General features: G+C 36.3%; 1 protein-coding gene and 1 long non-coding RNA gene across 9 annotated transcripts in view; one reads left to right on the top strand and one right to left on the bottom strand.

Moving 5' to 3' along the window:
* LOC109354289 (protein MON2 homolog) overlaps window positions 1–27,373 on the bottom strand; it is a 47,519-nt gene that overhangs the window by 4,427 nt on the left and 15,719 nt on the right. For 7 of the 8 annotated variants that reach the window (XR_002108536.1, XM_019596680.1, XM_019596681.1 and 4 more), the window contains 25 exons: window positions 25,231–25,379; window positions 25,007–25,134; window positions 24,497–24,554; window positions 24,232–24,329; window positions 24,038–24,122; window positions 23,827–23,892; window positions 23,684–23,743; window positions 23,187–23,270; window positions 22,706–22,892; window positions 22,432–22,475; window positions 22,175–22,306; window positions 21,962–22,093; window positions 21,819–21,871; window positions 21,695–21,743; window positions 19,516–19,574; window positions 19,151–19,290; window positions 18,894–19,066; window positions 10,436–10,564; window positions 10,065–10,150; window positions 8,168–8,283; window positions 7,968–8,080; window positions 7,653–7,776; window positions 7,353–7,474; window positions 6,319–6,505; window positions 6,016–6,235 (listed from right to left, as the gene is read on the bottom strand). Coding sequence is in view for 7 of the 8 variants with exons in the window: in XM_019596680.1 (XP_019452225.1) it covers window positions 6,016–6,235; window positions 6,319–6,505; window positions 7,353–7,474; window positions 7,653–7,776; window positions 7,968–8,080; window positions 8,168–8,283; window positions 10,065–10,150; window positions 10,436–10,564; window positions 18,894–19,066; window positions 19,151–19,290; window positions 19,516–19,574; window positions 21,695–21,743; window positions 21,819–21,871; window positions 21,962–22,093; window positions 22,175–22,306; window positions 22,432–22,475; window positions 22,706–22,892; window positions 23,187–23,270; window positions 23,684–23,743; window positions 23,827–23,892; window positions 24,038–24,122; window positions 24,232–24,329; window positions 24,497–24,554; window positions 25,007–25,134; window positions 25,231–25,379 (2,794 nt within the window). In the remaining variant the exon portion in view is untranslated. Of the gene's footprint in view, window positions 1–191; window positions 284–6,015; window positions 6,236–6,318; window positions 6,506–7,352; window positions 7,475–7,652; window positions 7,777–7,967; window positions 8,081–8,167; window positions 8,284–10,064; window positions 10,151–10,435; window positions 10,565–18,893; window positions 19,067–19,150; window positions 19,291–19,515; window positions 19,575–21,694; window positions 21,744–21,818; window positions 21,872–21,961; window positions 22,094–22,174; window positions 22,307–22,431; window positions 22,476–22,705; window positions 22,893–23,186; window positions 23,271–23,683; window positions 23,744–23,826; window positions 23,893–24,037; window positions 24,123–24,231; window positions 24,330–24,496; window positions 24,555–25,006; window positions 25,135–25,230; window positions 25,380–27,373 lie in introns of all 8 variants that reach the window. The other variant, XM_019596685.1, reaches the window with a different exon arrangement.
* On the top strand, window positions 4,058–23,180 carry LOC109354293. The gene is made up of 3 exons (XR_002108537.1): window positions 4,058–4,069; window positions 16,739–16,742; window positions 23,084–23,180. It is a non-coding gene; the product is annotated as an uncharacterized LOC109354293 (long non-coding RNA).

The following is a 27,373-nucleotide window of genomic DNA, read 5'->3' as shown; positions in this document are numbered from 1 at the left end:
TTGATATTTGTTCTCTATCTGGAAAAGTGGAGTGCCTCCTCTAGACTGACATTTGTGCAAACTGCACTTTAGAGGTTAAAGTGCAGCAATTTGGACTATTGAATATGATGAATGGTTGAGAACATTACATCTTAAGTAATGAATCTACATCAGAAACTAGTATAAATTAATTCACTTTTGAGGAGCCTCACCTCCGGAAAAGATTTCACTCCAAATTTTGCAAAGAAATATATTTTTCTTACAAATGAGTTGGTAATTATGTCTCCAAAACATTTCTGTTTCCCTAAAATTATATGATTGAATAATAAATATCTCAAAAAGTTTACAATGGCCCAATGCACAACAAGCCAAAAAAGAATAAAAGCATCAAGCATAATTGGCTGCCCTTCTTTGGGATGGCATTTATGAGGCTCAGGCCAATATCTAAAGTCCAAGCATCTGATCTGAAGTATTAAAAAGAGAAACTAAAAAATGCCCAGCAAACAAACTAAATCAAAAGATTCCCAATCATTAAGGTTCTAAATGAAGTGAATAAATCCAAGGAAACTGACTTTCAGTAGAATAAATCATCAACGTTTGAAGCACTATGCAAAGTAGAAACGTGATAAAGGCAAGGAAAGAAAGAAATAAAACAAAAGAGAATTTCCCTATGTACATGTCCTCTTAATATTAAAGCAGGAGTCACTCCCTAGCAAAGAAAAAAGAGAGTGGAATACCTATGACATGAACTTCTAAGGACTCATGAGCAGCATTCTCCCCAAGGTTGACATGTCAGTCATTTTTCTTAGCCCTAGTTTCTTATCAAACCAATTAGTAAAAATCTAATTCTTGTAGCTATAGTAACCTATACAACTCTTTGCACAGGTCCATTATCACTTTACAGGAACACAATCTCAACCTTTTTCCTGACTAAAGTATACAAATCTTTCCAATTGTAAACATTCAAAATCACTGTCCAAACCCCTTATGCAAATTATCCTATCCTACCCTGTAAAGAAATAGAAAAACAGAGAAGAAATATTGAAGAGAGGGATTTATCGTAGAAAGAGAGAAAGAAGAAGAAGAGATGAGAGGAACTGTTTTTGTGATTTTATTATCTTGAGTCAAATGAAGTAACAAGAGTTACTTATATAGAAAAAGGACAGAAGGGTAAAATAGTAAAGTAACTGCAGTAACAAACTCAGTTACTTTACAAACAGAATTTCAGCTAAACTAAAATAGTTATAACAGATTCCAATATTCTAATATACCCCCCTGAAACCGAGGGTACTGATTTACAGAAAATTCTGAACTTTGAGTTGATTCCTTAGAGTGATGAATTGATTGTTGGGAAGAGGTTTTGTTAGAATGTCAGCAGTTTGAAATTCTGAGGGAATATGTTTGACTATAAGACTTTTGGTTTGAATCTTGTCTCGGACAAAATAGAGATCCAATTCTATGTGTTTAGTTATGTTGTGTAGAACTGGATTGTGAGACATAGCTACTGTACTCTGATTGTCACATAGAATAATAGGAGTGTTGAAAAATATCTTGAGTTCTTTGAGAAGAGATTCAATCCACATTAGTTCTTGACAAGCTAGACTAGACTCCTGTATTCTGCTTCAGTGCTAGATCTTGAGATTGTATTTTGTTTCTTGGACCACCAAGTGACAAGATTTGGACCCAAGTAGAGGCAAGCTCCTGAAGTTGATTTTCTGTCATCCATATCGGATGCCCAGTCAGCATCACAAAAGGCCACAAGGGACAATTTTGAGGAGTCTAGCCTAACAGCTGGATTGATGGTTATACCCATAGATTTGGAGCCATGAAGATACTTGAGAATTCTTTTTACAACTGTCCAGTGAGAGTTTAAGGGTTTTTCCAAGAATTGACACACTTTATTCACACTATAGGTGATATCTGGTCTGGTAATGGTAGCATATTGTAAGGCTCCAACAATCGATCTATAGAATGTGGGATCTTCAAAGTAGTCTATCCCATGTTTAGTTAATTTGCAGTTGCTTGCCATAGGGGAATGCTTTCTTTTGCAGAGGATAAATGTGCTCTTTCTAGAAGATCTTTGATATACTTTGATTGAGATAGGAACAGAGATCCATTATGTTTGTGTTTGACCTCTATGCCTAAAAAATAGTCTAGGGTTCCTAAATGTTTTAGAGCAATGGTGTTACTGAGATCTTTGATAACCTTCTGAATAAGAGTATTTGATGAACCTGTGACAATGATGTCATCGACATATACCAGAATGTAGAGTTGATGAGTGGAGCAGCTTTGAAAGAAGAGTGAATTTTAATTTGCAAACCAATGATTTATCATTGTGTTGAAAACCAGTGGGTTGTGTCATATAGACCTCTTCATTGAGAAGACCATTGAGAAAGGCATTGTTGATGTCCAATTGCTCAAGAGGCCAATGATGAGTGACAGCAAGAGTTAATAGAATTCTGATTGTGACAGGCTTTACAACAGGGGCAAATGTCTCGTTGTAGTCAACTCCATGCTTTTGATGAAATCCCTTTGCAACAAGTCTTGCCTTGTATTTGTTGACAGAGCCATTTGGATTATCTTTGATTTTGAAGACCCACTTACACCCAATAGCTTGCTTGAGAGGAGGCAGAGGCATTAGAGTCCATGTATTAAGGGCCATGAGTGCATCATATTCAGCCTTCCTAGCACGCTGCCAGGCAGGAATTGAAAGGGCAGTTTTGACACTAGTTGGTTCCTGTTGGACAAGATGAACACTAGGATGAACAGCTCTAGAAATTCCAGATTTGGATCTGGTTTGCATTGGATGAGAAGGAAGAAGAGGAATGGGTTCACCATAAGAAACAGTTGTTGGTATAGAAGGAGAATAGTCACTAAAGGGATCAGGTGAAGAAGGAGTGGATGAAATGTGTTGATCAGGGGCATGAGAAGGGGTCTGAGTATGTAATTCAGTGGTATGGGAAGGCAATATAGTTGATTCTGTTGTAGATGAGACATAGGTTGGTTGAGGGAAAATGACAGTAGGTTGTGAAGGAGGAGAAACAGAGGAAGGTATAGTGACAGGGACAGGCTTGACAGAAGGAAAATGATGTTCATTAAAAATAACATCTTTTGATATGTAAATTTTTCCTTCTTTTGACAGACATTTGTAACCCTTATGATTGAGAGAGTGACCCAAAAAGATACATTCTGAACTCCTGTGACTAAGTTTGTGATTATTGTAAGGTCTAAGCAATGGAAAACAAGCACATCCAAAGACTTTGAGAAATTTGTAATCAGGAACTTGGTTAAACAAAAGTTGATAAGGGGATGTGTGATTGAGAGTGGCTAAGGGAAGCCTGTTTATGAGATAGGTGGCAGTGATAAAAGCATGGTCCCAAAAGGTCATAGGTAAATGAGAATGGCTAACAAGGTTAAACCAGTCTCAACTATATGCCTGTGTTTTCTCTCAACTGTGCCTTGTTGGTGATGTGTATGAGGACAAGAAATCCTATGCACAATCCCAACAGATTGTAGGAACTCACTAAAGGGCCTAAATTCTCCACCATAGTCACTCTGAACAGCTTTAACTGTTTGAGTGAATTGGTTTTGAACATACTTGAGAAAATATTGAAAAATATGTAAGGTTTCTGATTTATGTTTTAACAGAAATAACCAAGTATGTTTGGTGTAGGCATCTACAACAGAGAAATAATAACGAAAACCACTAGTTGAGTAAACAGAGGCAGGGCCCCATAGATCAATGTATAGTAACTCAAATGCAGAATGATAAATTGTGACAGAAGCAGGAGCATCAAGTCTATGTGCTTTTCCCATACAGCAAGAAGTACATAATTCAGTAATGTTTTTATTTATAGAAGGTATTTTACACTGAGTCAAAATGTCTTTTACAACAGTGTAATGAGGGTGTCCTAACCTATTATGCCAGAGAGTAAAAATATTGGAATTATTGCAAGTTGTGGAAATTGGTAAACTAGGACAACTTGTAGTATGAGTAAAGGTAGAGAGACAGTGACTTGAACTAGGTAGAAGACCATGAAAGGCATAGAGTCCTTCCTTGGTGAGAGACCCTTGAAGCAGGATTTGATTAGTATCCTGTGATTTCACAAAACAATGGTTAGGATGAAACTCAAAATAGCATAAGTTGTCTTTGGCAAATTGTGAAACACTAATGAGATTTTTAGTTATGGCAGGGACAAGCAACAAATTATTGAGAGATAAGGAGACATTCGAATTGAAGGAAGAGGTAAATTTAGAGTTTCCAACAGAATGAATTGGAATACTAGTGCCATTACCCATGTAGATCTGATCATGACCAAAAGATTCAACTGGTTCATGAACAAGTGATGCATCAGCAGTTAAATGGTTTGTTGCTCCAGAATCAGGATACCAGGTAACACGCTTAGGCTCCCTTGGTGGAGAAGAAGGAAGCTCCTTGTTGGCCATGTTAGCAGACATGGGATAATTGTGATAATGTGGTGGTTGGCCTGGTCCAAGCAATGATTCTCTAGCATTATGTGAGCCATATGATCCACCATTGCCAGTATAGAAATCAGTTGGATACTCTGGATAAAAGTGAGCCGGATATCAGGATGATCCATGATTATTCTGAAATGAGTTGTAGTGTGAATGTCGTGGTATATATCCTGAGGATCCACGTTGCATATGCTGTCCAGCTCCAAAGTTTGGAGGTGCATAGTAGCAGAAGGTAACATCATGCCCATGCCTGTTGCAGTAAACACAGAATGTTGGTGAGGACCCTCCACGAGGGTATCTTCCTCCACGGTGGCGTCCACCATAGTTCACACGACGACCACGAGAGCCACGAAATTGATTTGAATTTCCATAGCTATAAGGAACAGGAGGAGGAGGTTCTGTTCTAGGAGCATAATATGTTGAAGGTGTCATAGATGGTCTTGACTGAGAAGATACAGGTGTAGAGGATAAGAGAGAATCAGATGCTATATTCACAGAGAGAGCATCAGAAATAGTCTTGTGTTTATTCTTTTCTAACCTAGATTCAAAAGTCAGTAGAAATGACTCTAGGTTATGAATTGTAGGTAAATCAATTTGACTTTCAATAGATGTAATCACAGGTTGAAATTCCTCATTTAAACCATCGAGAATGTAGTCAATGTGCTCAGAGGTTGAAATAGGAGTGCCGATGAAGATTAAAGCATCAACTAGACTCTTGATTTTGGTGAAGTAATCAGAAATAGAGCTGGATCCTTGCGCGATTGAACGTAGTTGAGAACGCAATTGTCGACTACGAGCTTTCGTTTGCGAATTGCAAAACGAATCTAGCTCCTCCCAAAGTTGCTATGAGTGAACACAACCTACCACTCGTGGTTGCAAATTTTCAGATAAGGAATTAAGAATCCAAGAGAAGACACATTGATCAAGTTCTTCCCATCGAAGATATGCTGGATTGATTTGGTTGATTAGCCGAGCATCATCATTGAGGAATCTGTGTGGAATTTCAGTTCCGAGAACAAATCGATTTGCTCGATTTGATGTTAGGGTTGCTAACATGAAGTGTCTCCACACTAAGTAGTTCTTCTCGGTGAGTTTCATGGACGGAGAAGGGAGAACAAGAGGAGTAGACACCACATCAGGCGGCGTAGCGGCAGAAGGAGAGATCGGAGAAGAAGATCTAAACGTCCCAGAATTTGTTCCGGTTGCCATGGCGTGATACCATGTAAAGAAATAGAAAAACAGAGAAGAAATATTGAAGAGAGAGATTTATCGTAGAAAGAGAGAAAGAGAGAAAGAAGAAGAAGAGATGAGAGGAACTGTATTTGTGATTTTATTATCTTGAGTCAAATGAAGTAACAAGAGTTACTTATATAGAAAAAGGACAGAAGGGTAAAATAGTAAAGTAACTGCAGTAACAAACTCTGTTACTTTACAAACAGAATTTCAACTAAACTAAACTAGTTATAACAAAACTAGTTATAACAGATTCCAATATTCTAATATACCCCATAACCATGGAGTAGCAGAAAACAAAGGAAATTATTTAAGAGAAATTGCTACCTTCCGATGCTTTGAATAATTTCAGGGTATATAATATACTTTTCACTAGCAGGTGCCTGCATGAAAAGATCTTCTAGCACAGGAACTAGCTTTTCTGCAAACAAATAACTAGGAATGCCCATATTGATAGCTGCAGTTGATCCAGAAACTGGAGATGCTGCTACTTTATTAGGTGATACAGGAGCAATGCCATTAGGTGCTTCATGGTTCATATGAGAATCTGCAAACAAAATCATAGATTTTACAAGTTCACCCAAAGGAAAAACTGAAAACTAGTTCAGGTACAGCCAGATACTTCTATACCTGGGATAAAGTTGGAACCTCTTGCTTGATCTACTTTACTATCCTCATTCTGTAAATGAGAATCCTGTCTAGGAAGATACTGCAGAAACTCTCGAAGAAGAACATGCCACATAGAAGAAATGTGCTCAGCTGGGCTTAAAAGTGGTAAGATTTCCAGTACAGTCCGTAGCATAGGTGGGACATTCCCCTACAAAAAATGGAAAATCACATTTATGAGAATATTTCTACTTGAAAATAACAATTGTTCTACAACTGCAACTACTACATAGATTCTTTGGATTATAATTCAGTATTCTTGCTTTTAAAGGGCGAGACTCAATGCAACAGTAAGGCTACCTGCCTTGTGACCTGGATGACAATGACTCAAATCCTGGAAACAACCTCTTTGCTTGTGAGAGTAAGGCACTGGACTGCACATTAATTTTGTTTTTAAAGAACCCATGATGGCTTTAAATAATATAAGAGACTATGTTTAGAAACTTATGGAACTTTTCAGATTATGCTAATTAGTGTAGACTGTAAATAAAACTCATTTCCCTTTCCTCCACTCTGCAGTGAAATATATATGAAGTTGAAGAATGCCTAGGGATACTCCAAATACCATCCCAATTTTGTTTTTACAACACTGACTCTGTTGCTAAGTTAGTATAAAGTATTAATGAAGTTACAGGCATGATATTCTTAATGTACAACAAGGTAAGCAGAAGTTTACAAAATACATAAAAAATTCAAGAATACTAATCTCACAGCACCAGCAATGTTTAAAAGAATCAATGTAGCATTCCAACTTTATCTGCTTTTCTTGCTAATGCCCACACACTTCATCATCTAACAAATTATAACTTTCAAATGATTTTGCATATTTTTTTCTACGGCGATTGATGGAGAGATACTGAAGGATTATTATATATTTTTCATATCAGTTATGTATAGGATAATTGCACGCATCATATTTCCTGATATTGGTAATAGCAGTTCCGACACACGAGAATAAGAAAAAATAACTTAGAAATGAAGTTATTGAAAATACTTACAAATTCGATTTCAAAGTTATCATTAGTTAACATTGCTTGCTTCACAGCCAAGTCTATAATTGCTATGAATTGTGTGTACATGATATCATTGAACAATCCTTTAGCTTGCACATAAAGCTCTCCTGCCAGATGATCGCAGTGTTAGAGTAAAACCGGTCCCAAATGAATATCCCAATCTGAACTTTTGAAGCTAAGGTGCATATGGTGCAGATAGAAACCTAAAGCCATGATTATTAATCCATGCATAACACATACATATAAATAAAAGCTTGATTGATAAAATGAAAATCTGTATATTACCGAGCCCATGCAAAATCTCCTGCTTCACTTTATCAGTGGCATTGCCACTATAACTGGGTGGCCTTTTCAGAACAAGCTCGTAAACATCAATGACTGAAATAAGGTAAGGCATTGGCATATTTCCCTAATTCATGAGCTTCTGTCAGTACTTAAACGAGTATATGCCATTAGCGCAGCTTTCTTATATGGGTTAATTGATTAAAAGCCAATATGGTTAGTGCAAAAGATGATGAGCACTCAAGAGAGACTTAATTCAGCTGTCTATTCTTCATCTACAAACAGAAGATCAGCCTTATTTCAGACCACTTTCCCTACCTTCGATGAATGGGAGTTAACAGTTGTCTGCAAACAATTTATTGCTGCAAGAGCTACCTCTTTGCTACCATTTAAAATGCTATTCTCAACAAATTGAAGCAATGATTCCCAGCCTACGTAAAACCACATTAAATCAGGACAGCTTGTAAGTTACACCAAATGAAACCATCAGATACATCAAACTTTAATAATGAACCCACCAGACCAGAAGTTACATAAGCTTTTGAAAAAAGGAAAGAACAGCCGTAATATGCGTGCTATTCCACCAAGAACTAGCACCAGAGTTTCATCCCACTGCTTCTGAGCGGTGTTACGGCTGCAAATCAATCAGAAATTCAGACCATTGGTATATCTCAAGCAATTTTGAAAGTGTTCCAAGATTAAGGAAGAATTACCTATAGTGCACCTACAGTGAAAGATATGAATGCCATTATGTGGTCATAGTATCAGTATAAACTCAGGTGTTGGGGTCATTTTCGTAGATTAAAAATCAAAATGTATCTTGACTTTCCTGTGCTTTAACACATCAAACATTATCCATTAATCAAATTGTAAGTTATGGTCTGTTGAGCTTGTTAAGTTTTCATTATACAAGTTCTTTGTTGAGTTTGTTGCTAGTGGTTCTGGAAGTACAAGTTGTCCTTACTAAAGCTATATGAGTTACGAGTAGTTGATTCAACTTAAGGTGCAAGTTATGATTCTTAGTTCTTGTCGGCTAATATACTCTAAACTTAAACAAGAGTATGGTAGAAAGTTAAAATACTTTCTGACAGGCACCTATCTGAATGTAAAAAAATATGCTCCGAGGGGCACCCATATGAAAAAAGTATTCCGACATGTACATGTCTGGGTGTATTTTTTAACTTTGTACCATACTCTAAACTTAACATGGAATATATTAGCCTTGGCCCTCAATTCTTTGCCTGAGTTTAAGTTTTCATTTCTTAAGTTTGGATTTCAAAAAATGAAAGCCATTTAAGCTTCAGCTTAAGAAAGAGTGTTGTGTAATTAAGAAGGTAGTTAGTTGTAGCGTACCCAAACTCAAGGACATACGTGTCATAACTTAGTCTATTAATTATCAGTATAAATACAAGTTAAGGACTTTAAAGATCAGTATCATGTATATTGTTCCAGAGTCTTTGCAAATGGATGGATTTGGATTCTAATGAATGGATAGAAAGTCATCCACCAATCCATATAAATCTATTTAAACCATATTTTAAGTTATCCGATTCATCCATATCCAAAGTTAATGAATGGATTTCAATTCATCCATGACTCCATTTTCATGAATTTGGATAGATGAATATCCAATCCATTTGATTTTTTTATTGGAACTAAAAACACTTTTGAAGAAAATAAAAAATTATTATCTCAATAAAATATTTTTTAAAATCACCTTTTTAAAAAAACACTTATAAAATCATTTAAAAAATACTTTTAAAAATCATTTTTTTTAAAAAATGTTTTTAATTTGTTTAAAAAAGTGCTTTTTTTGATTTTGAAATATATTTTTTCCAATATTCTATTAGCATGTGACGTTTAAGGTTCTACGTGTAAAGTTTTTCAACAAATATTTATATATGTTATGTACTTAAGAATAAACTTTTAATATTAACCACATCCACTTATCCTATAGTTGATCTCGATTTAATAAAAATTCAAAGTAAGAGTGAAAAATAAAAAATTCAAAGCGAGAGTGATAAATACTACAAGAAACTGAGAGTTGAGATTCTGAATGAAATTAAAAAGCAAAGAACACCATTTTTGAATGTTTATTTTTTGGATGGATTGGATATCCATCCAAATAGATATATCCATGGATATCTATTGGATAGAATGGATGGATTTGAATCCATCCATTACTAAAGTCATCCATTGATTATATCCATTTAAATCTATTAACTATAATGGATGGATTTAATTTTCTTGGATTTCGATGGACTATGGATAATTGTCACTTTTGGTCTTTACGGTGCATGTTTTTTCCTTACCTTTCTTTCCACATTTCATTCCTCCTCTTTTTTCAGCCAAATGTATCATTGAGGGCATAAATAAACATAATTAGGAAAACATATTCAAATCAATTTCAAATACCTATGATGTATGAGCATGTGAACTGCTTTTCCTTGTTGAGTTCCAAGTTCTTTCCCTTGCCATTCATCTTTTGATGAAGTAGCAGCCTACTTGTCAAATAACCAAAATTTCTTATTAGAGAAATAGTAGTGGAAGAGATAGGAAGTATGTTTAGTTGCTTAGTTTTTTTTTGAAAGCCAGTTGTAACAGTAGATGGCAGCTGGCCTCTAGTCATATAAATACTCAGTTCCTACTTTCTGCAATAGTTAACAATCATAATAAGAAAATGTAGTCTCTCCCTCTCTAATGTAGTTACTCTTACATTTCTAAGTATATCAGCTTATGATAAAAATTAGATCTCAAATATTGACTAACAAGAGATTCAGCTTTACCATATGAGAAGCACGATCTAATGTAGGAAATACATAATTCCAAAGACAATTTTCCCACATGCACTTTGAAAGCTTTTGCCCATGAGTTCCCAAAGTTTGGAAAAGTGTCCTGACAGCAGAATTTCTCACCTACAAAACAAAACTTCCATTACCAAAGAGTTTTAGCATCCAGCAGCCACAACGGAACTAACTAGCTTCACAGAATCTCATCTCACTATCTCAGTTAGGCCAAATGTATACTTTAATAATTACCACAAAAGGCTAACTTATAAATGTTGAAGCACTATTTTTCCAATATTATAATCAATGAAATGAAACCAACTCTAAATGGAATTCATATTAGAGAAAGTATCAAAATGAGAACACAAACATAAAACGAAATGGATGAGCAAATCAAGAGCAGATTAATATTGTCAAAAATAAATACTTCAATTATGATTAAAAATGCAGAAAAGGGAAACTTTATTTAACCCTCAAATAGAACCTACATATGGATGCTCCTTTCCCGTTCCAACAAATAAACTTAAAGAAACATTGATCATGGAGAGAACAACATAAAATTATGTCAATGTTCTGGTTTACTTATGGTTATAGATCTTACTAGATAATTGTTATCTAGGGCTATTTATTAACTTTAGTATGCTGTTACTTAAATTGTATTCAGTCTTAAAGCTAGTTTAGTAATTTTTGTAATTCCTGGTTTTGGACAGCTTTTGGTCATATGAGTATATCTTGGTTAGGTGTTAATATCTTATTGTCCAAATAACCCTGATTAGTTTAGTAATTGTAGAGAGTAGCAGGAAGTAATTTGGTGTAGTACTCTCTAGGGGGGAGATCAGATTCATGATTTATGGTCCCTTCTTGGTTCTGGGTTGCAATCAAACCATAGTACTGATGCATTGGTTTTTCCTCTTCTATTCTGTGGGCGAATGCAGTTAAAATTCAATTCAGCAATAATTGTTTCCTTCCTGAAGTTTTCCCAAAAACTCATTAAAGCCAATAGAACCTTATTTACAGAGGTGCAGTTCTCAGCCCCCGATAAGAATCTAAAACCCTTGAATTGTATGCAAATTATCCTTATGTTCACATACACCGAATGAAACTTCAATAACTATTTCCACCCTGCTTATTTTCAACCAAAGAGCCCAAATACTTAGACAGGTTTAAATTATCCAGTCTTCATCTTTTCTGTGCACCTTTCTATATAATGCATGAGAGAAATCATAAACACCAACTGTTCGTTGAACATATAAGTTATATTAGAATTGTGTAAGCTAAGCATAACTCAACCTCAAAAGCTAGCTCATAGGGAGAGGGGTGCTCAAGCCTTATGAGCACTAATTTGGCCATATTTGCATATAATGTGGGACTGAATTAACACCCCCTCTCATGCTCAGGACTGGACATCTGGAATGTGAAGCTTGCAAGATTGGACATCTGCGGATGGCCCAACATTGTGATTGGGTCTAATTCTGATACCATATTAAAATTGTATAGGACTAGACATCTTAGCCCCCCCTCCCCTCTCACGCCTGGGATTGGACATGGAGCATGAAGTTTGTAGGACAGGACATTTGCGAGTGGCCCAACATTGTGATTGGATCTGACTTTGATGCATTTTTGCAGGCTAGGTGTGACACAATCCCAAAAGTTAACTCATAGGGTGAGGGATGCCCAAGTCACAAGCACTATTTTGGCCAATATTATGGACAATCTTAACAAATAATAACCATCCAACTAGCAATGACTCCATTCTTAGCGGTTGAGATAAATACCCAAAAAAAATAATAAGAAAGGGGTTTAGATATAGAAGTAAATTTCTAACAAACAACAACAACTAAGCCATAACCCCACTAGGTGGAGATAGAAGTCAATTTCTAACACCATAAAAACAAAAACTAAATATAACTCGTATTAGAAGTGTACTAGTTATTGATTTTACATTACTTAAGTTGTTTAGTCAGTTACTCTTAGTTAGAGTTTGTTAGAGAGTTTGTTAGAACTGAATCCTCTCTATCACTCTCTATATAAAGGACTCTGCTCCTCATTGTAAATTAGAATTATAATAATACAATTCCTGATTTACTCTTATCTTCTTTCTCTCTCTACTTCAGAATTCTCTTATCTCTTCTTTCTTACATGGTATCAGAGCCATGGCAGCCACAACCACCAACACTGGAACGATTCCCTCTTCACCACCGCTTTCTCCCTCCGCTGCTTCACCGCTTCTAGCGGTTTCTTCTCCTCTTGTTCTTCCTCTTCCATCTGTGAAACTGGAGGAGAAAAATTACTTGGTGTGGCGTCATTTCATGCTCGCAACCCTAACCTCCAACAGAGCTAACAGATTCTTCTTACGAACTGAGATTCCTCACAGATTTCTTACAGAAGATGATTGTCTAATCAATCGTATCAATCCAGCGTATCTGTGCTGGGAAGAACTGGATTAAACAATATTTTCGTGGATTTTGAATTCTCTATCTGAAGGACTTCAACCGCGTGTCATTGGTTGTCATCACTCATGGCAGCTTTGGGAGGAACTTGATTCCTATTGCAATTCTCAAACGAAAGAATGCAGTCGCCAGTTACGTTCTTAGCTTCGTTCCATCTCACAGGGTTCGAGTTCAATTTCTGAATACTTCACAACAATTAAGGGACTTGTGGATGCTCTATTCTACATCGGTACACGGATTTCAACTGCTGAACACATCGATTATATTCTCGATGGACTTAACGAGGAATATCAACCGGTTATCACCTCCGTCGAAAGTCAGTTAGATCTTCCTTCTGTTCATAACCTTGAATCTTTCTTGCTTACCTTTGAATCTCGACTTGAGAAGAATAAAGGTAAAGCACTCTCAGATGCTCTCTCGGCTAATGTTGTTGTTCATTCTACCTCACCTTCGTCCTCAAAAACGATTAATTCGTTCTCAAGACAGCATACAATTCCTTCGCAAACTCCTCCATCACACTTCTCACCTAGGTCTGAATCGCAAAATCCAGGTTTCACTAATGGATATGGAAATTTTAATGGCTATCGAGGAGGTCGTGGTGGTCGGAATAGAGGAGGAAGAGGTTTTGGACGCTTCTCTTCGTTATTCTGCATTTACTACAATAAATCTGGTCATGATGTCATATCTTGCTACTATGCTCCACCAAATTTTGGTGCATCTTATTCCCCTTCTTCTTATCCACTGCCGTGTCAGCAACCTTCTCATTTTTTCAATCAGAATGGGCCTCACACACGTTTTCCAACCCATTTTCTTCCTGACTTCTACTCTAGGCCTCCTCAGTCATACAATCATGGCCCCTCTTATTATCAGACTCATGACACTTCTCTACTTGGGCCTGGCCTAAATCATTCTGCAAGACAATCACTCCCTCATTATGCAATAACTGCAACAACACCACATCACATTACATCTTCTGCCATGAACACCAAGAAAGTCACGTGGTATCCTGACTCTGGGGCCCAATCATTTGACTGTTGATCCAGAATTGTTGCATGAACCAACTGAAATGTTCGCTCATGATCAGATATACATGGGTAATCGAACGGGTTTTCCTATTATTTCTGTTGGCCCCTCTTATTTTACCACTGCTACTAATTCACATAATACCTTCCAATTAAATAATCGTCTTCTTGTTCCCTCTATTACCAAGAACCTTTTGAGTGTCACAATTTGCAAAAGATAATTGTTGCTACTTTGAATTTCATCCTAATGTTTATTATGTAAAATCACAGGATTCTAATGACATATTACTGAAAGGATTTCTCACCAAGGAAGGACTCTATGCTTTTCGAGGTGTTCTACCCACTTATGTGTCTTCCTGTGTTGTTGCTTCTTCTGGAAGTAATAGGCCTAGTTCTAATGTTTGTAATAAGTCTAACTCATCATCTTGTAATAAATCTAGTGTTACTTTGTATAATGAGCCTAGCTCACATACTTCAGTATTTTCGCTTTGCCATTTTAGGTTGGGTCATCCCCATGAATCTGTTGTTAAGAATGTTTTGGAAAATTGAAAAATCTCACACAATAATAAAACTGTGTTTGATTTCTGTTCATCTTGTTGCATTGGTAAATCACATAGAATTCACTCTGCAAATTCCTCTAATGTTGACAAATCCTCTTTTGATTTAGTCTATATTGATCTGTGGGGTCCTGTACCTGTCTATTCTCAAACAAGATTTAGGTATTACTTCTCCATTGTGGATGCCCACACCAGGCACGCATGGTTTTTTTTGTTGATGAAAGATGGTAGTCTTTATGATATTCTTCCTAATAACAGTTGCAGTATCCTTAACATGTACACACATTACAAAACTCTTCAAAAGAATGGTGAAGCATCAAATACATAGTTCCACACCCCCTTTTCATTACTGCCAATATAGACATGGGCTAACACATTTGCTACATATTCTTACAACAGTTTTCTAAACTTAACTAGCAAAATTCATTTCAGCTATTCTCTGCAATGCAAAGAGAACAAAAAATTTCGAAAACCAATAATTAGTGAGTATTCACCAATGATGAGGACACTCAAGATCAGTGTTTTGAGACGTTGTCTTAAGCCAGGAACAGCTACTTTTATTCTTTGCTTCCAACTTTCTGTTTCTTTTGTCTTCTCAATAATGGTTGTATATCAGCACCAATAGTTTTACTTAGCTCTTCAACAGTTTGAGTAACTTCATTATTACATTTCAAGAAGTTGCAAGCATCTAAAAAAGCAGAAGATTTCACTGTATCTGGGATAAGTGATGAATCTTTCATCTCTACTTTAAGTTGTTCCATCAAAACAAGTGCAATAGCTCGAACCATCTTAAGGTCAAATTTATTAGCAAGTTCATCATAGCCCATTGTTTTTGCATGCTGAATGATCAGACTCGGAAAGTGTACAAAGCTAAGCCGCATCTTGAACAATTATCTTGCTAAACATGTTTTTTAATCTTTTCCTTGAGCTTCTGTCCTTCATTGTATCCTCCTATCTAGGATCAACAGTGGACTTCCGCGATGCAGGCGCGGAGAGAGGAGGAGGAGGAGGAGGCGGTGAAGGTTGGGCCTCCTCTGGCCGTGGGGATTCACCCAGCGGCAACCCTCCTGGACAGATGAAAAGAAGAAGATGAAGTATGGAATGAAGGATTGTCTTTAGTTTTTTTCACTCTTATTTTTTTCTACTCAAACAGAAATCTAAAACACTCTCACTGTTTCAGTATTTCTTGACCTATGTCCAAACTCAATTTCAGCTCACTATTAAAGTTGTTCAAAGTGACTATGGGGTGAATTTCAACCATTTACTAAATTCCTTAGAAGTCATGGGATTGTTCATAGGGTTTCTTGTCCTCACACTCACCACCAACAAGGAACCGTGGAAAGAAAACAAGCATATTGTAGAAACTGGGCTAACTCTACTAGTTCATTCTCATCTTCCCTTAAATCTATGGGATCATGCCTTTACAACAGTTGTTTTCCTCATTAATAGACTACCCTCAGTTACTCTTAAAAATAAATCTCCTCATGAACTTCTTTTTGGTCATCCACCAGATTATAAACTATTCAAGGTCTTTGGTTGTGCCTGCTTTCCTCTTCTCAGGCCCTATAATAGACACAAGCTTCACCCCAGAAGTTCAGAATGTATTTTCCTTGGCTACTCCTCTAGTCACAAAGGGTACAAGTGCATGTCACATGATGGAAAGATCTATATTTCAAAAGATGTTATCTTTAATGAGAATATTTTTCCCTTTGCACTTAAAGGAAAGGACCAATCCAACAGTGATAATAGGCACTCGACTTCATCTCTTATTGGTTGTCACATTTCTCCTATATTCAATCCTTATGTTGCAGATACTCTATCTACAGAGACTTCCAACTTCACAAATAATTCTGGTCCTCTTCCTGCACATAATTCTCTTATTTCCCTCTCATCTCAAAACTCTCAAACTCCCTCACTAACTACCAATCACACATCGGAACCAAACAGTTTTGCTTCTGCTTTTGCTAACCATTTACCCTTAACTACTAGTTCTGCTCCAATGTCCTCTCATCCCATGTAGACAAGATCAAAATCTGGGATATGCAGAACTATATATCCTAGAGTTCACCTTGCTCAGTCTGAACCCGTGAGTGCCAAAGTTGCATTAGCTATCCCTGTATGGTAGCAAGCAATGCAATTGGAATATAATGCACTCATCAAATTGGGAACATGGTCTCTAATGCCTCTGCCACCTCACAAGAAAGTCATTGGGTGCAAATGGGTTTTTAGAGTCCAAGAAAATCCAGATGAAACAGTCAACAAGTACAAAGCTAGGTTGGTTGCAAAAGGGTTTGATCAGAGGCAAGGAGTGGACTATAATGAAACATTTTCTCTATTTGTCAAGCCAATCACAATTAGGGTACTTCTTACCCTTGTTGTTTCTCATCAATGGATGATTGAGCAACTTGACATAAACAATGCCTTCTTAAATGGCATTCTTGATTAAGAAGTCTATATGAATCAGCCATTAGGGTTTCAAAACAAGGACAAATCCCTAGTTTGCAAGCTACACAAAGCCATCTATGGTCTAAAACAGGCTCCAAGGCAATGGTTTGAAAGGTTAAAAGGTTCATTACTCAAGCTTGGTTTTCAAATTAGCAAATGTGATAATTCCTTTTTCATTCACACCTCTAAGACTTATAAACTGTATGTTTTGGTATATGTTGATGACATAATTGTCACTGGATCCTCATCCTCACATGTTCAATATCTTATCAAGGATCTGAGTTCAACATTTGCTCTCAAACAACTAGGACCTCTGGATTATTTTCTTGGTATTCAAGTCAAACACAAAAAGAATGGGTCTCTGTTTCTATCTCAAGCTAAATACATCAATGATCTTCTTGAAAAAGCTAACCTCTCTTCATCTAAGTCTCTCCCTACACCAATGGCTAGCAATTTAAACTAACTAAGCATGGAACTGACTTCTTTGAAGATCCTACTTTCTACAGATTCATTGTTGGTGCCCTTCAATATGCAACTGTCGCCAGACCAGACATTACCTACTGTGTGAACAACGTGTGTCAATTTATTGACAAACCTTGCAATTCTCACTGGACAGCAGTAAAAAGAATCCTTAGATATCTCCAAGGGACTCAGAATATGGGATTAACAGTTAAACCTGCTGGACACCTATCCAATCTATCCATTGTAGCCTTTTGTGATGCTGATTGGGCTTCAGACATTGATGATAGAAAGTCCACCTCGGGTGCTTGCCTCTATTTGGGTCCAAATGTTGTCACCTGGTGGTCAAAGAAACAACATACTATATCTAGATCCAACACTGATATAGAAGCTTAGCCTTGGCTTCTCAACAAATCATGTGGCTTGAGTCTCTGCTCAAAGAACTGCAGGTCACCTATCAAACTCCTATTATCTTCTGTGACAACTTAAGCACAGTAGCCATGTCTCACAATCCTGTCTTGCACAACCGTACCAAGCACATTGAACTAGATTTGTATTTTGTCATAGACAAAATACAAAACAAGACACTTACTGTCAAGCACATTCCCTCAGAATTTCAAACTGCTGACATCTTCACAAAGCCTCTACCTAACACTCAATTCATTACTCTCAGAAATCAGCTACAAATTCAAGACTGCAACTCAGCAGATTAATCAGAACTGCATCTCCTAAGGAGTCTTGGATTCAGGGGGATATATTAGAAGTATACTAGTTATTGATTTTACATTAGTTAAGTTGTTTAGTCAGTTACTCTTAGTTAGAACTGAATCCTCTCTATCACTCTCTATATAAAGGACTCTGCTCCTCATTGTAAATTAGAATTATAATAATACAATTCCTGATTTACTCTTATCTTCTTTCTCTCTCTACTTCAGAATTCTCTTATCTCTTCTTTCTTACAACTCCAAAGCTTATGTGGCTTCCTGTGTTCTCCTTACTTTGGTTTATAAACCCCGATGTTTCCCAAAAATGATTCTGCAAGCTGCTTGTTCCTTTTCATATCCATGAGAGAAGAGTCCTTAGTACTCAAGCCCAGGCTCCTTGACTAGGAGATGCCAATTATACAAGAAAATAAAATATCGGTATCTTCAAAAATCACTGTCTCATCTGAAAATTGTTTATGACAATCTTTCAACTAATGTTCTCTCGTTAATAATATTCATATTGACTTCCGGAAAGGAAGCAATTGGTTTTCACAAATCACAAGTGCAGTGTCAAAGTGTTTCATGAACTGAAATGTGATATATCTAATTTGATTCAAAAAATGAATGGCCGGAGAGAGATTCAGGTGCATCATACTGGTTACATTCAGTGAGACATCATTGTTAATAGCAAAATGGCAACAAGGTAATCCCTATTTTCACATAAAGGGTGTTTCATGAACTCCCTTATGGAAGACCAAAAAAGGAGAGTAGAAGTGGAAAATTAGAAAGTAAAAAGAAGATTCTATATTTACTGATCGTACCTCTGGTCTCTCATCAGCCCCAAGGTTTTGAAGTAATGAGAAAACAGAGAATAGGAGCTTCTCACAGTCGACATCATCTATAGAAGAAGCCTGGTCTCTCACATTATTAGAAATACGACGAGTTTGATCCTCCATCTTTTCGCTGTCTATCTGCTTCACTATGGAACCACCACCTGAAAGGTAGAATCATTGTAAAACAAGTATGATTTCAGAACAACAACAGTTAGTGAACAGATGGTTTGACAAAAAATCTGAACTCGTTTCCTTTTCGTGGGAAGGTCCAAGGAGAAGGCCCTTTGCAATGAAATCAGTCATAGTCCACAGGAGGCCAACTGCTGTCAAGCTTATGTTCAACTCTGTCTTCTGAGTGCTATATGCTCCAGTCACATCAATACACCTGTTTCATATGTACAATAATGCATATCAGACAACAGAAAGCCCATCTATGTGCTAATGTGTGTCTGCACACGCATCCATGCAAGTATTCATGTCTAGCATGAATACAAAATCAACAACTCATAAATGTAATTTCCCACAGATTTGCAGCCCAATACATAGTCAGAAACAAAGAAAACGTATAAATTTTACATGCATGTGCGAAAGGCCGAATTTAGAATCTCACACTTGAAGGCAGTCTGTAGGTAAGGTGGACAATCCGTCATTCATTACCACTCGTAGGTTCTAGAAAGAATAAAAAAACTGGAAATTAGCATAGGTTATAACGAACTAGAGGAGGGGGTAATATCATAAATAAAACTTTGTTTTTTGAGAGCATAGACCAATTACTCTCCAATATGAAACTATAACTAGTCATCATGTAACATGTTTCAGAAAAAGCGTCAATGTATGAGATTTAAGAATGGATGCATGAAAAAGAAATTAAAACAACAAGGGATTAGAGCAAAAAAGTCATAAATGATTACAAATTAAAGTTCCCCTGAAAAAATGACATGTTGAACACTTAAAAGCAAGCATCAAATGACAGATTGGATCCAGGCCTTGTCAATGTCATCTAACATAAAAAAGCATGATAGTGAAGCGGATAAATACTTTTTTGACATGTAATAGTTTGAAACCTCATGCTTAAGGGTAAGTTTTACTGTACAGCTATAAGACCTGTAATGTTATATGGACCGAATGTTGGGCAATAAAATGTCAACAAAATAATAAACCCATGTAGTAGAGATGAGAATGTTGCATTCGAGGATTGAACACACTAGACAAGATAGGATTAGAAATGAATGCATTAGGGAGAAAGTTGGAGTAGTTCAAATTGTAGAAAAGATGATAGAATCATGACTTAGGTGATTTGGACATGTGTGGAGGAGACCGGTAGAAACGCCAATGAGAAGAGTCAATCAAATGGAGGTTAATCCAATTCCTAGAGGAAGAGGGACGCTACGAAAAAACATAACGAAACGATTAGGAAAGATTTACAAATCAATTCTTTGTTAATGAATATTATTTATAATAGAGTATTATAGTGTCATTCCATCCATGTGAACAACCCCACCTAATGGAACTGAGACTTGATTGTTATTGTTGTAATAGTTCGAAACCTCAAATAAGGGATGAAACAAAGTACATAGAAGATTGATGCAAAAGAGAAACAGAAAGAAAAAGCAAAGTCCAAAAGAAAACAACACTGAGCTTATCTGCCAACATAAGCAAATAAATAAATCTGAACCGGAAAATGCCAACAGACACAATCAAGGTTAAATGACTGCAAAGATGATTTTTAGAATATGAAAAAGTACTTATTATTAAAATAACATGAAAAAAAACCTGAAAACTATCATATTTGTTAACTAAAAATGGAATATATATATATATATATATATATATATATATATATAAATATAAGATGGCAATACACTAAAAAAATAATGAAACAGAAAGAAAAAGAAAAAAGTCCTAAATAGTAACACCAAGCCTATCTGCTAATATCTGTTAATAAACATACTGAATGGTAGAACTCCAACAGACACAAATCAAGGTTAAATAACTGCAAAGATGATTCTCCTGTGTTTCAGAAGTAAAAGTCATAATTCATTCATTATTAGTAACTTTTTAAATGAATTCAGTTTACCTGATTTATATGTATTTTCATAGATTTAATCAATAAAAATTAAAACAGTGTAACTCACTAATTCCAAAAGCTATGCCAAGGTCCCTTCACTAGGACACCAGGAAATTTGTAAAAAGTATAGGATAATTCAAGGAAGGATTGTGTTGGGCTTTCAAGAGAAGTTTGTGAAAAGTCGGGAAAATCCAAACAGGTTTGTGTAGGTTTAGAGAAAAGAGGGAAGGTGTGGATAAATTGGTCAGCAGAACAAAGGTTGAATTAATTTACTCTATAAACTATTAGAATGTTTCCTTAAAAAAACAAAGTAAATAGCAAGAGGTTTATAACAAAAATTGTAAAAGGGCAGCCTAATAGATGAGGCACCCACTTGTGGGGTCTGGGAATGGTAAATGTACTCAGCCTTAACCCCCGCACGCGGGAACGCTGTTTCTAGGATTTGAACTTGTAACCTCTTGGACCATAGGCAACTCTACACCAAAAGCTCTAACACAACAATAATATTGCAACCTATCTCCCCCTCTCTCCAAAAGTCCCTCCTCCCCCTAACCTATTAGTCTCCCTTGCCCACACAGGAGAGCTGAATAAAGAAGAGATACTTGGACAAGCATGCCATTTTCAACATACATGTTTTTTAAGTGAGATTTGTGAGCAGTTATAATCAAAGCAAGCATAAACAGAAATATCCACCAAATAAATTATTCACATATTAACTGACCTGGAAACCAAGAGTGACAAGATCCTTCTCTGAAGCATCCGCTACATACCTTACAGTAAGACAAAACTAGAAAGGTTAATTAATGGATTACCAAAAGATAGGCAAATAAAGGAAGAAGGCCAACCTCAACATTTCAAGTATGTTAGGCCAGCTGTGGTGGAGCTTTTCTCCATATCTCTGGAAGAATTTGTAAAAATAATATCATATAAAGCAAGGAAATACAAACGTACAACAGACAACAAAACTTCACAATCAGCAAAGCATTACCTCTAAGACATGCAAAAGAATTTTCAAAGATCCAACGCGGACATCTATGCTTTGAGTAGAAAAGTAAAGAGCCTTTAGCGGAGATATAACACAACATTCAAAAGACCTCAACTTATCTGGATTGGCTTCCTTCTGCTTATCATGGGCACACATCAAAACCTACATTTAATAAGTATGGGGTTGCTATCAATTGAAAATGTTAGAGGGCCTCACTTCTTCAGATGTTTCAATATACTTGGATTGCTTATAGTCCTGTAATTGATCATAACCTAAGACTGCGGATATAGATTGATCAAGCGCAGCAAGTGCCATGTTTCTCAAATGTGGATTAGAATTATCAGCAAGCTGCAAAAAATAAATCAAAATATCAAGAGGGGTGAAATGGAACTAACATTGCCACATCATGGAAACAGATATATACATATATACATATATATATATATATATACAGAGAGAGAGAGAGAGGAAACCTCAAGAAAATGACTAATAACTTGATCCCAAAATGGTTCCACTCCTGTAGTGAAAAAAAAAGATAATAATATAACACTCTTAATACCTTCACTCAATAAAACATTCAAGAACAAAAATATTCACAAAACCCAAATAAGTAAATAGGATATAATATGACAAGTCTCTCTCCTTGGGAAGAATAAATGACATGACTCACATGAGAGTGAACAGTTAAATAACATCCAGCATAAAAGTACATTTGCTATCATGTTTACTGTTATAAAAGCCACATACTATGAACATTATTAACAAGGATAGATATCATTCTCTCCACTGAAAAGCTGATGCTTCCAATTTTTTGACTAGCTGTTGGTCCCAAACCACTTGAAGTGCCAAACATGCATTGATGTGAAAGTTGACATAATGCAGAGAGGAGGGATTTTACAGCAGATATATGCATCAGAGCGGAGCTTTCAAAGAGCTTTCAAACAAAAAAGGCATACCAGGTTAGAGCAAATAGCTTATATATTCTCAAATTTTAAAATGCAGAAAGAGAACAAAATCAATTCTTAGTCAACAATAAAAACCAAGCTTGCAATCTCAACATTGGAAGTGGAAAAAGATTTCTAAGGGGACAAATAAGTGATAACAAGGAAAATATATTCGGCTAAGAAAACAATTTTAGTGGCATTCATGTTAATCCTAAGTATGGTTTAGTAGTTGAAAGCCATTTTCCATGCCTGCCACCAAACAAAATCGAAGTTGGTTCACTCACCTGAGAGTTTAAAGAGGAGAGTATATTGAAGTCACTGAATTGGGCAGATGACTCCCTTGTGAACTTTGGGGTCGGGGTAGAGACCTGCAGATTTAATGGTTATGTACTCTATAAGCCTCTATTGAAGACAAACGAGAAAGAAAGTTCCAACAAAACTATGCAGCCAATGATACTCATGGGCAAACAATTTTTGTTTTTTATATGAAAAAGAGTCATATTGGGAATAAAAAGTCTTATTGTGGTTGGGCTTACTCATCCCAAAAGCTACCTCAAAGGCTGGGGGTTGCCCAAGCCTTATAAAGGCTATCTTTGGCCATTGCCCATGAGCCCATCTGATGTGGTCAAAATACACCCCCTCATGGCCAGACTTTGTTATCTGGTGCGTGAAATGCATATAGATTTCTTTTGCAGGTGGTCCATCACTAATTGTTACACAAATTGTGCTTTTGTTGGAAAATAGCACCACAAATACCTTAGTTTGTCCAAAATAAAATTACCTGAGTAGTAGCATGCGGGGAATGAATTGCTCGATCTAAAGCTGCAAGAGTTTCCAACACCTGCAGTAATTCATCATGACCCACTTGCTAAGAAGAAATCTCAATATACTAACAGATAAGAAGAGAAAAGTATGACAACACACCAAAACCCACGATGGGCCCAAACAATTATGCAATCGATGAGCAATGTTGAAGAGAGTTCTCAAGGCCTAGTTCACAAGATCAATCAGAGTAAAATATATGAGCAATCATAACCAAATTTACGGAACCACTGAGCAAAAATGGACAGGAGAAAACCGAAAGAAATACAGTCAAGTAACAAATTGCCATAAACATAACCAAAAGGATAACCACCTGTACATTCTTGGGAGTAAGCACAACGCTATCCCTTTGTTCAACTGATAATTCTGACCGTTTTGATGCAGGAGACAGCAAAGGACTGCAGAAATCTCAAACTTTAGCCAAAATCTCAATACTATCAGCCTTAAATTCTTGAAAGACATAAATGATGAGCAGAAAGTAACAACTGAACACCTAAAACGCCATACCTCCTTTTTTCTGTTTCAACAGGAAAGTTGATAGTAAATTTGCAAAGGGATGCAAGAAACGAGTTTAAAGGTTCTACAGCTCGGAGAATCCCACAAGCCTGTAGAATCATGTCCATCCATCAGCACATGTTAGTATTTAAAATATAATTATTATTTTTAAAAGTTCAAAGTTGATTTCAATTTCCACTCAAAAGAAGTTGATTTTAATTTCAAATGTCACAAGAAAAAAGGAACTAGAACTGAGTTGAAGGTGGGGACTGGTTACCTGAGTGAACGCCTGATATCCCTTTAATATTTCCAATACAATGGCCTCTCCTTGTGACCTTCAAATTAAAAAACTCAGATGTTAAGCAATTGCTTGAAATCATAACAAACAATATGGGGTTAGGATTAATTGAAACTAGCATGATATAAAAACTACTTAGATTACTGAACAATATCTTTAGAATGAGTTTCTCACAAAATCCATCTGATAATTAAAAGCCCCACCATGCTGTTCAAAGTCAAAATTTCAGATGAATCAAAACCAAGTTTGCACTCCAATCTATATGTCTTAAGAAAAACAAATACTATGGTTTTTTGAAAAATAAGAAAATGCCAACCGTACTTAATCAGGCCCGGGTTTCGTAACATGAGATTTACTTTCTAATCAAAACATGAGGATGGAAGAAAATCAAATTTAGTAGTAGCTTGCTGAATGGTATAGGTAAATATTAACTTCCAACCAGAGTCAATTGCTACTTATATAATATAAAATGCAAGAATAGAAGCAAACCTCGATAGAATAAGGGATAATGAATCGAGTATTGTCAACCACATCGAGTCAACCATTGAAATGCAGAGAACTACAATTTTACCCGGCCATTTTACTGGTTGATCATTATCACCTCTCGGGGACTCAAGCTGCTAGGACATAGAGAAAGCAGGCCATTAAAGAAACATAACCAAAGGAACTAGGAACTGGAAATGATAAAAATTATAGAGAATAATAAAAATTACCTCTCCAACATCTATGGCTTCATCTGTTAAAGTTGCAACAGTGAAGACAACCCCTAACAAGCCTTCAATTGCCAAAGTTATGGCATGTGCTTCACTGGCAACTAACACTGCGGCATTGGATACATCATTATCTAGACTCCATTCAATACCTACATAAGGAAAATCACATCTGTTAGAATGTTACACACATCAAGATGTCCTGTACCATGAGTCCATTACTACACTTATAGAACTACCAGGGCAAAGAACTTAATATACTTAAGACTTCAACAAGATTGATGAATTTTAAGTGGGTTTATTAGGAGCACAGAATAGTATAATATTAAAAACAACAATCAATTTCAGCAAATGTATCATGCCATACATATTAAATATTTCTTTTACAGTGACCTCCAACACCGATGTAATTTACATTATGGAACATATTCCAGTTGGTAAAATATAACCAGATAGACCAAATTCTGTCTATAAATTTGAATATAAAATTATGCCAAATTCAACACGTGAAAACCAATATAATTATTAAGATTGTTAGAAATATAAAAAACACATTTAGACTGTGGAGAATGGAGATCGATCATAGTCATAGATAACCAAGGAGCTCAGAAACTCGTTAGCGACAAAAACAACAATGTCACAATAAAGCTTAAGCTTTTAATCAAGTGCAAAAGAGTCATTCTTGTACTTCTACCACACACTGACATCGAAGCTAAAATGGAATTGAAACATGAAGGAAGTATAAGCTCACCACTATCTTGTTCTGACATTTAAGTAGGTCAAAGTTACATTTGGTTTGCTAAAATGAGGTTGGAGGGATAGGGATGGGCTAAAAGTGTGTTTGGTAACTACCATGAAAAGGAAATGAGCATTCCTTCATCTAAAGATGTTGAAATTATAGGAATAAGATGAGAATGTGAAAAGAGACAATATATTTCAATAATGTAACTCTAAATGTGATGTTGTAATACAAACAAATGCAGTACAAAATAAAATAATTCTTCTTACTGAAATTCTTCTCTTACTCCTTTGTATACAAATAATATAGGCCAAGTACAAGCGTGATACAAGCTGAGTCCATTAATAATCCAAACATAATAATAATCCTAATATTCAAACAAAGGCAATTGCCCATTCCCTCCAAATTGGAAGGAAACCTACTACGTTCCATCCACCAAGGATTAATTCATTACCATTATGCCCAGAAGATGTCGTTTTGAGATGACATTATCCCCACCCAACCACACATTGCCACCATCTTCAACCACTACCCACCACCTCATCAGCAACATTACCTCTTCTTCTGCCACAGCAACAGCAGCCACCAAAGTGCTTACATTATCCATCATCACCATTGCCACCCACACTGTACTTCAAGCCGATACTGTCTCATGAGCAAATTATTCTAATTCTATTCCCACCTAATTAGGTGTATTAAATGTAAGGATAGAAAAGAATAGCCATTTCCATCCTTGGCAATACCAAAAATGCCAAAGGGGATAATTTTTCCACTCTACTCCAATTATCCTTAACATAGTATTAGAGTAGCTCCTTTAACTGTTTTAGTTAAAGTGTATCTGACTTCTTTTATTCTTTCAATGAATCTGGTCCATCTTTATGACTAGATTCATAATCAGTTAGTTTACTGGTTTACTATAAGTAAAGGGCTCTTGCTCCTTTTGTATTAACAATTCAGAATATTAAATAAGAGGAAAGAATTAATATTCTCTCTCTCACTTTTACTTTTCTACTTTCTCTCTGTTTCTCTCTCTCTCTCTCACGACTTCACCTTCTTCTCAAACTCTTCTTCTCCACTCTTCTCTACACTTCTCTCTCTCTTCTTCTCATTACCAAATATTAATATGGTATCATGAGCTTATAGATCCGAAACCACCATGGATTTTCCGCCAGAGTCAATACCACCGTCTCTCTCTCCTCGCCCTACCGCCGCTGTTCCGCCGTCAACAGTGACGTTTTCTCAGGTAATCTCCGCCAAGCTCTCCGAAAAGAATTATTTCATATGGAAGCAACAAGTTGAAGCAGTTCTTGCTTCACATCGGTTGGAAAGGTATGTAGTTAATCCTCAAGTTCCTCTTCGATTTCTTTCTGAAGATGACCGTGAGTTTGGGCGAATAAATCCAGCCTT

The sequence above is a fragment of the Lupinus angustifolius genome, chromosome LG08, assembly GCF_001865875.1.
Source record: "Lupinus angustifolius cultivar Tanjil chromosome LG08, LupAngTanjil_v1.0, whole genome shotgun sequence".
Lineage (NCBI taxonomy): Eukaryota > Viridiplantae > Streptophyta > Magnoliopsida > Fabales > Fabaceae > Lupinus > Lupinus angustifolius.
This window is presented reverse-complemented; position numbering and strand designations above follow the sequence as displayed.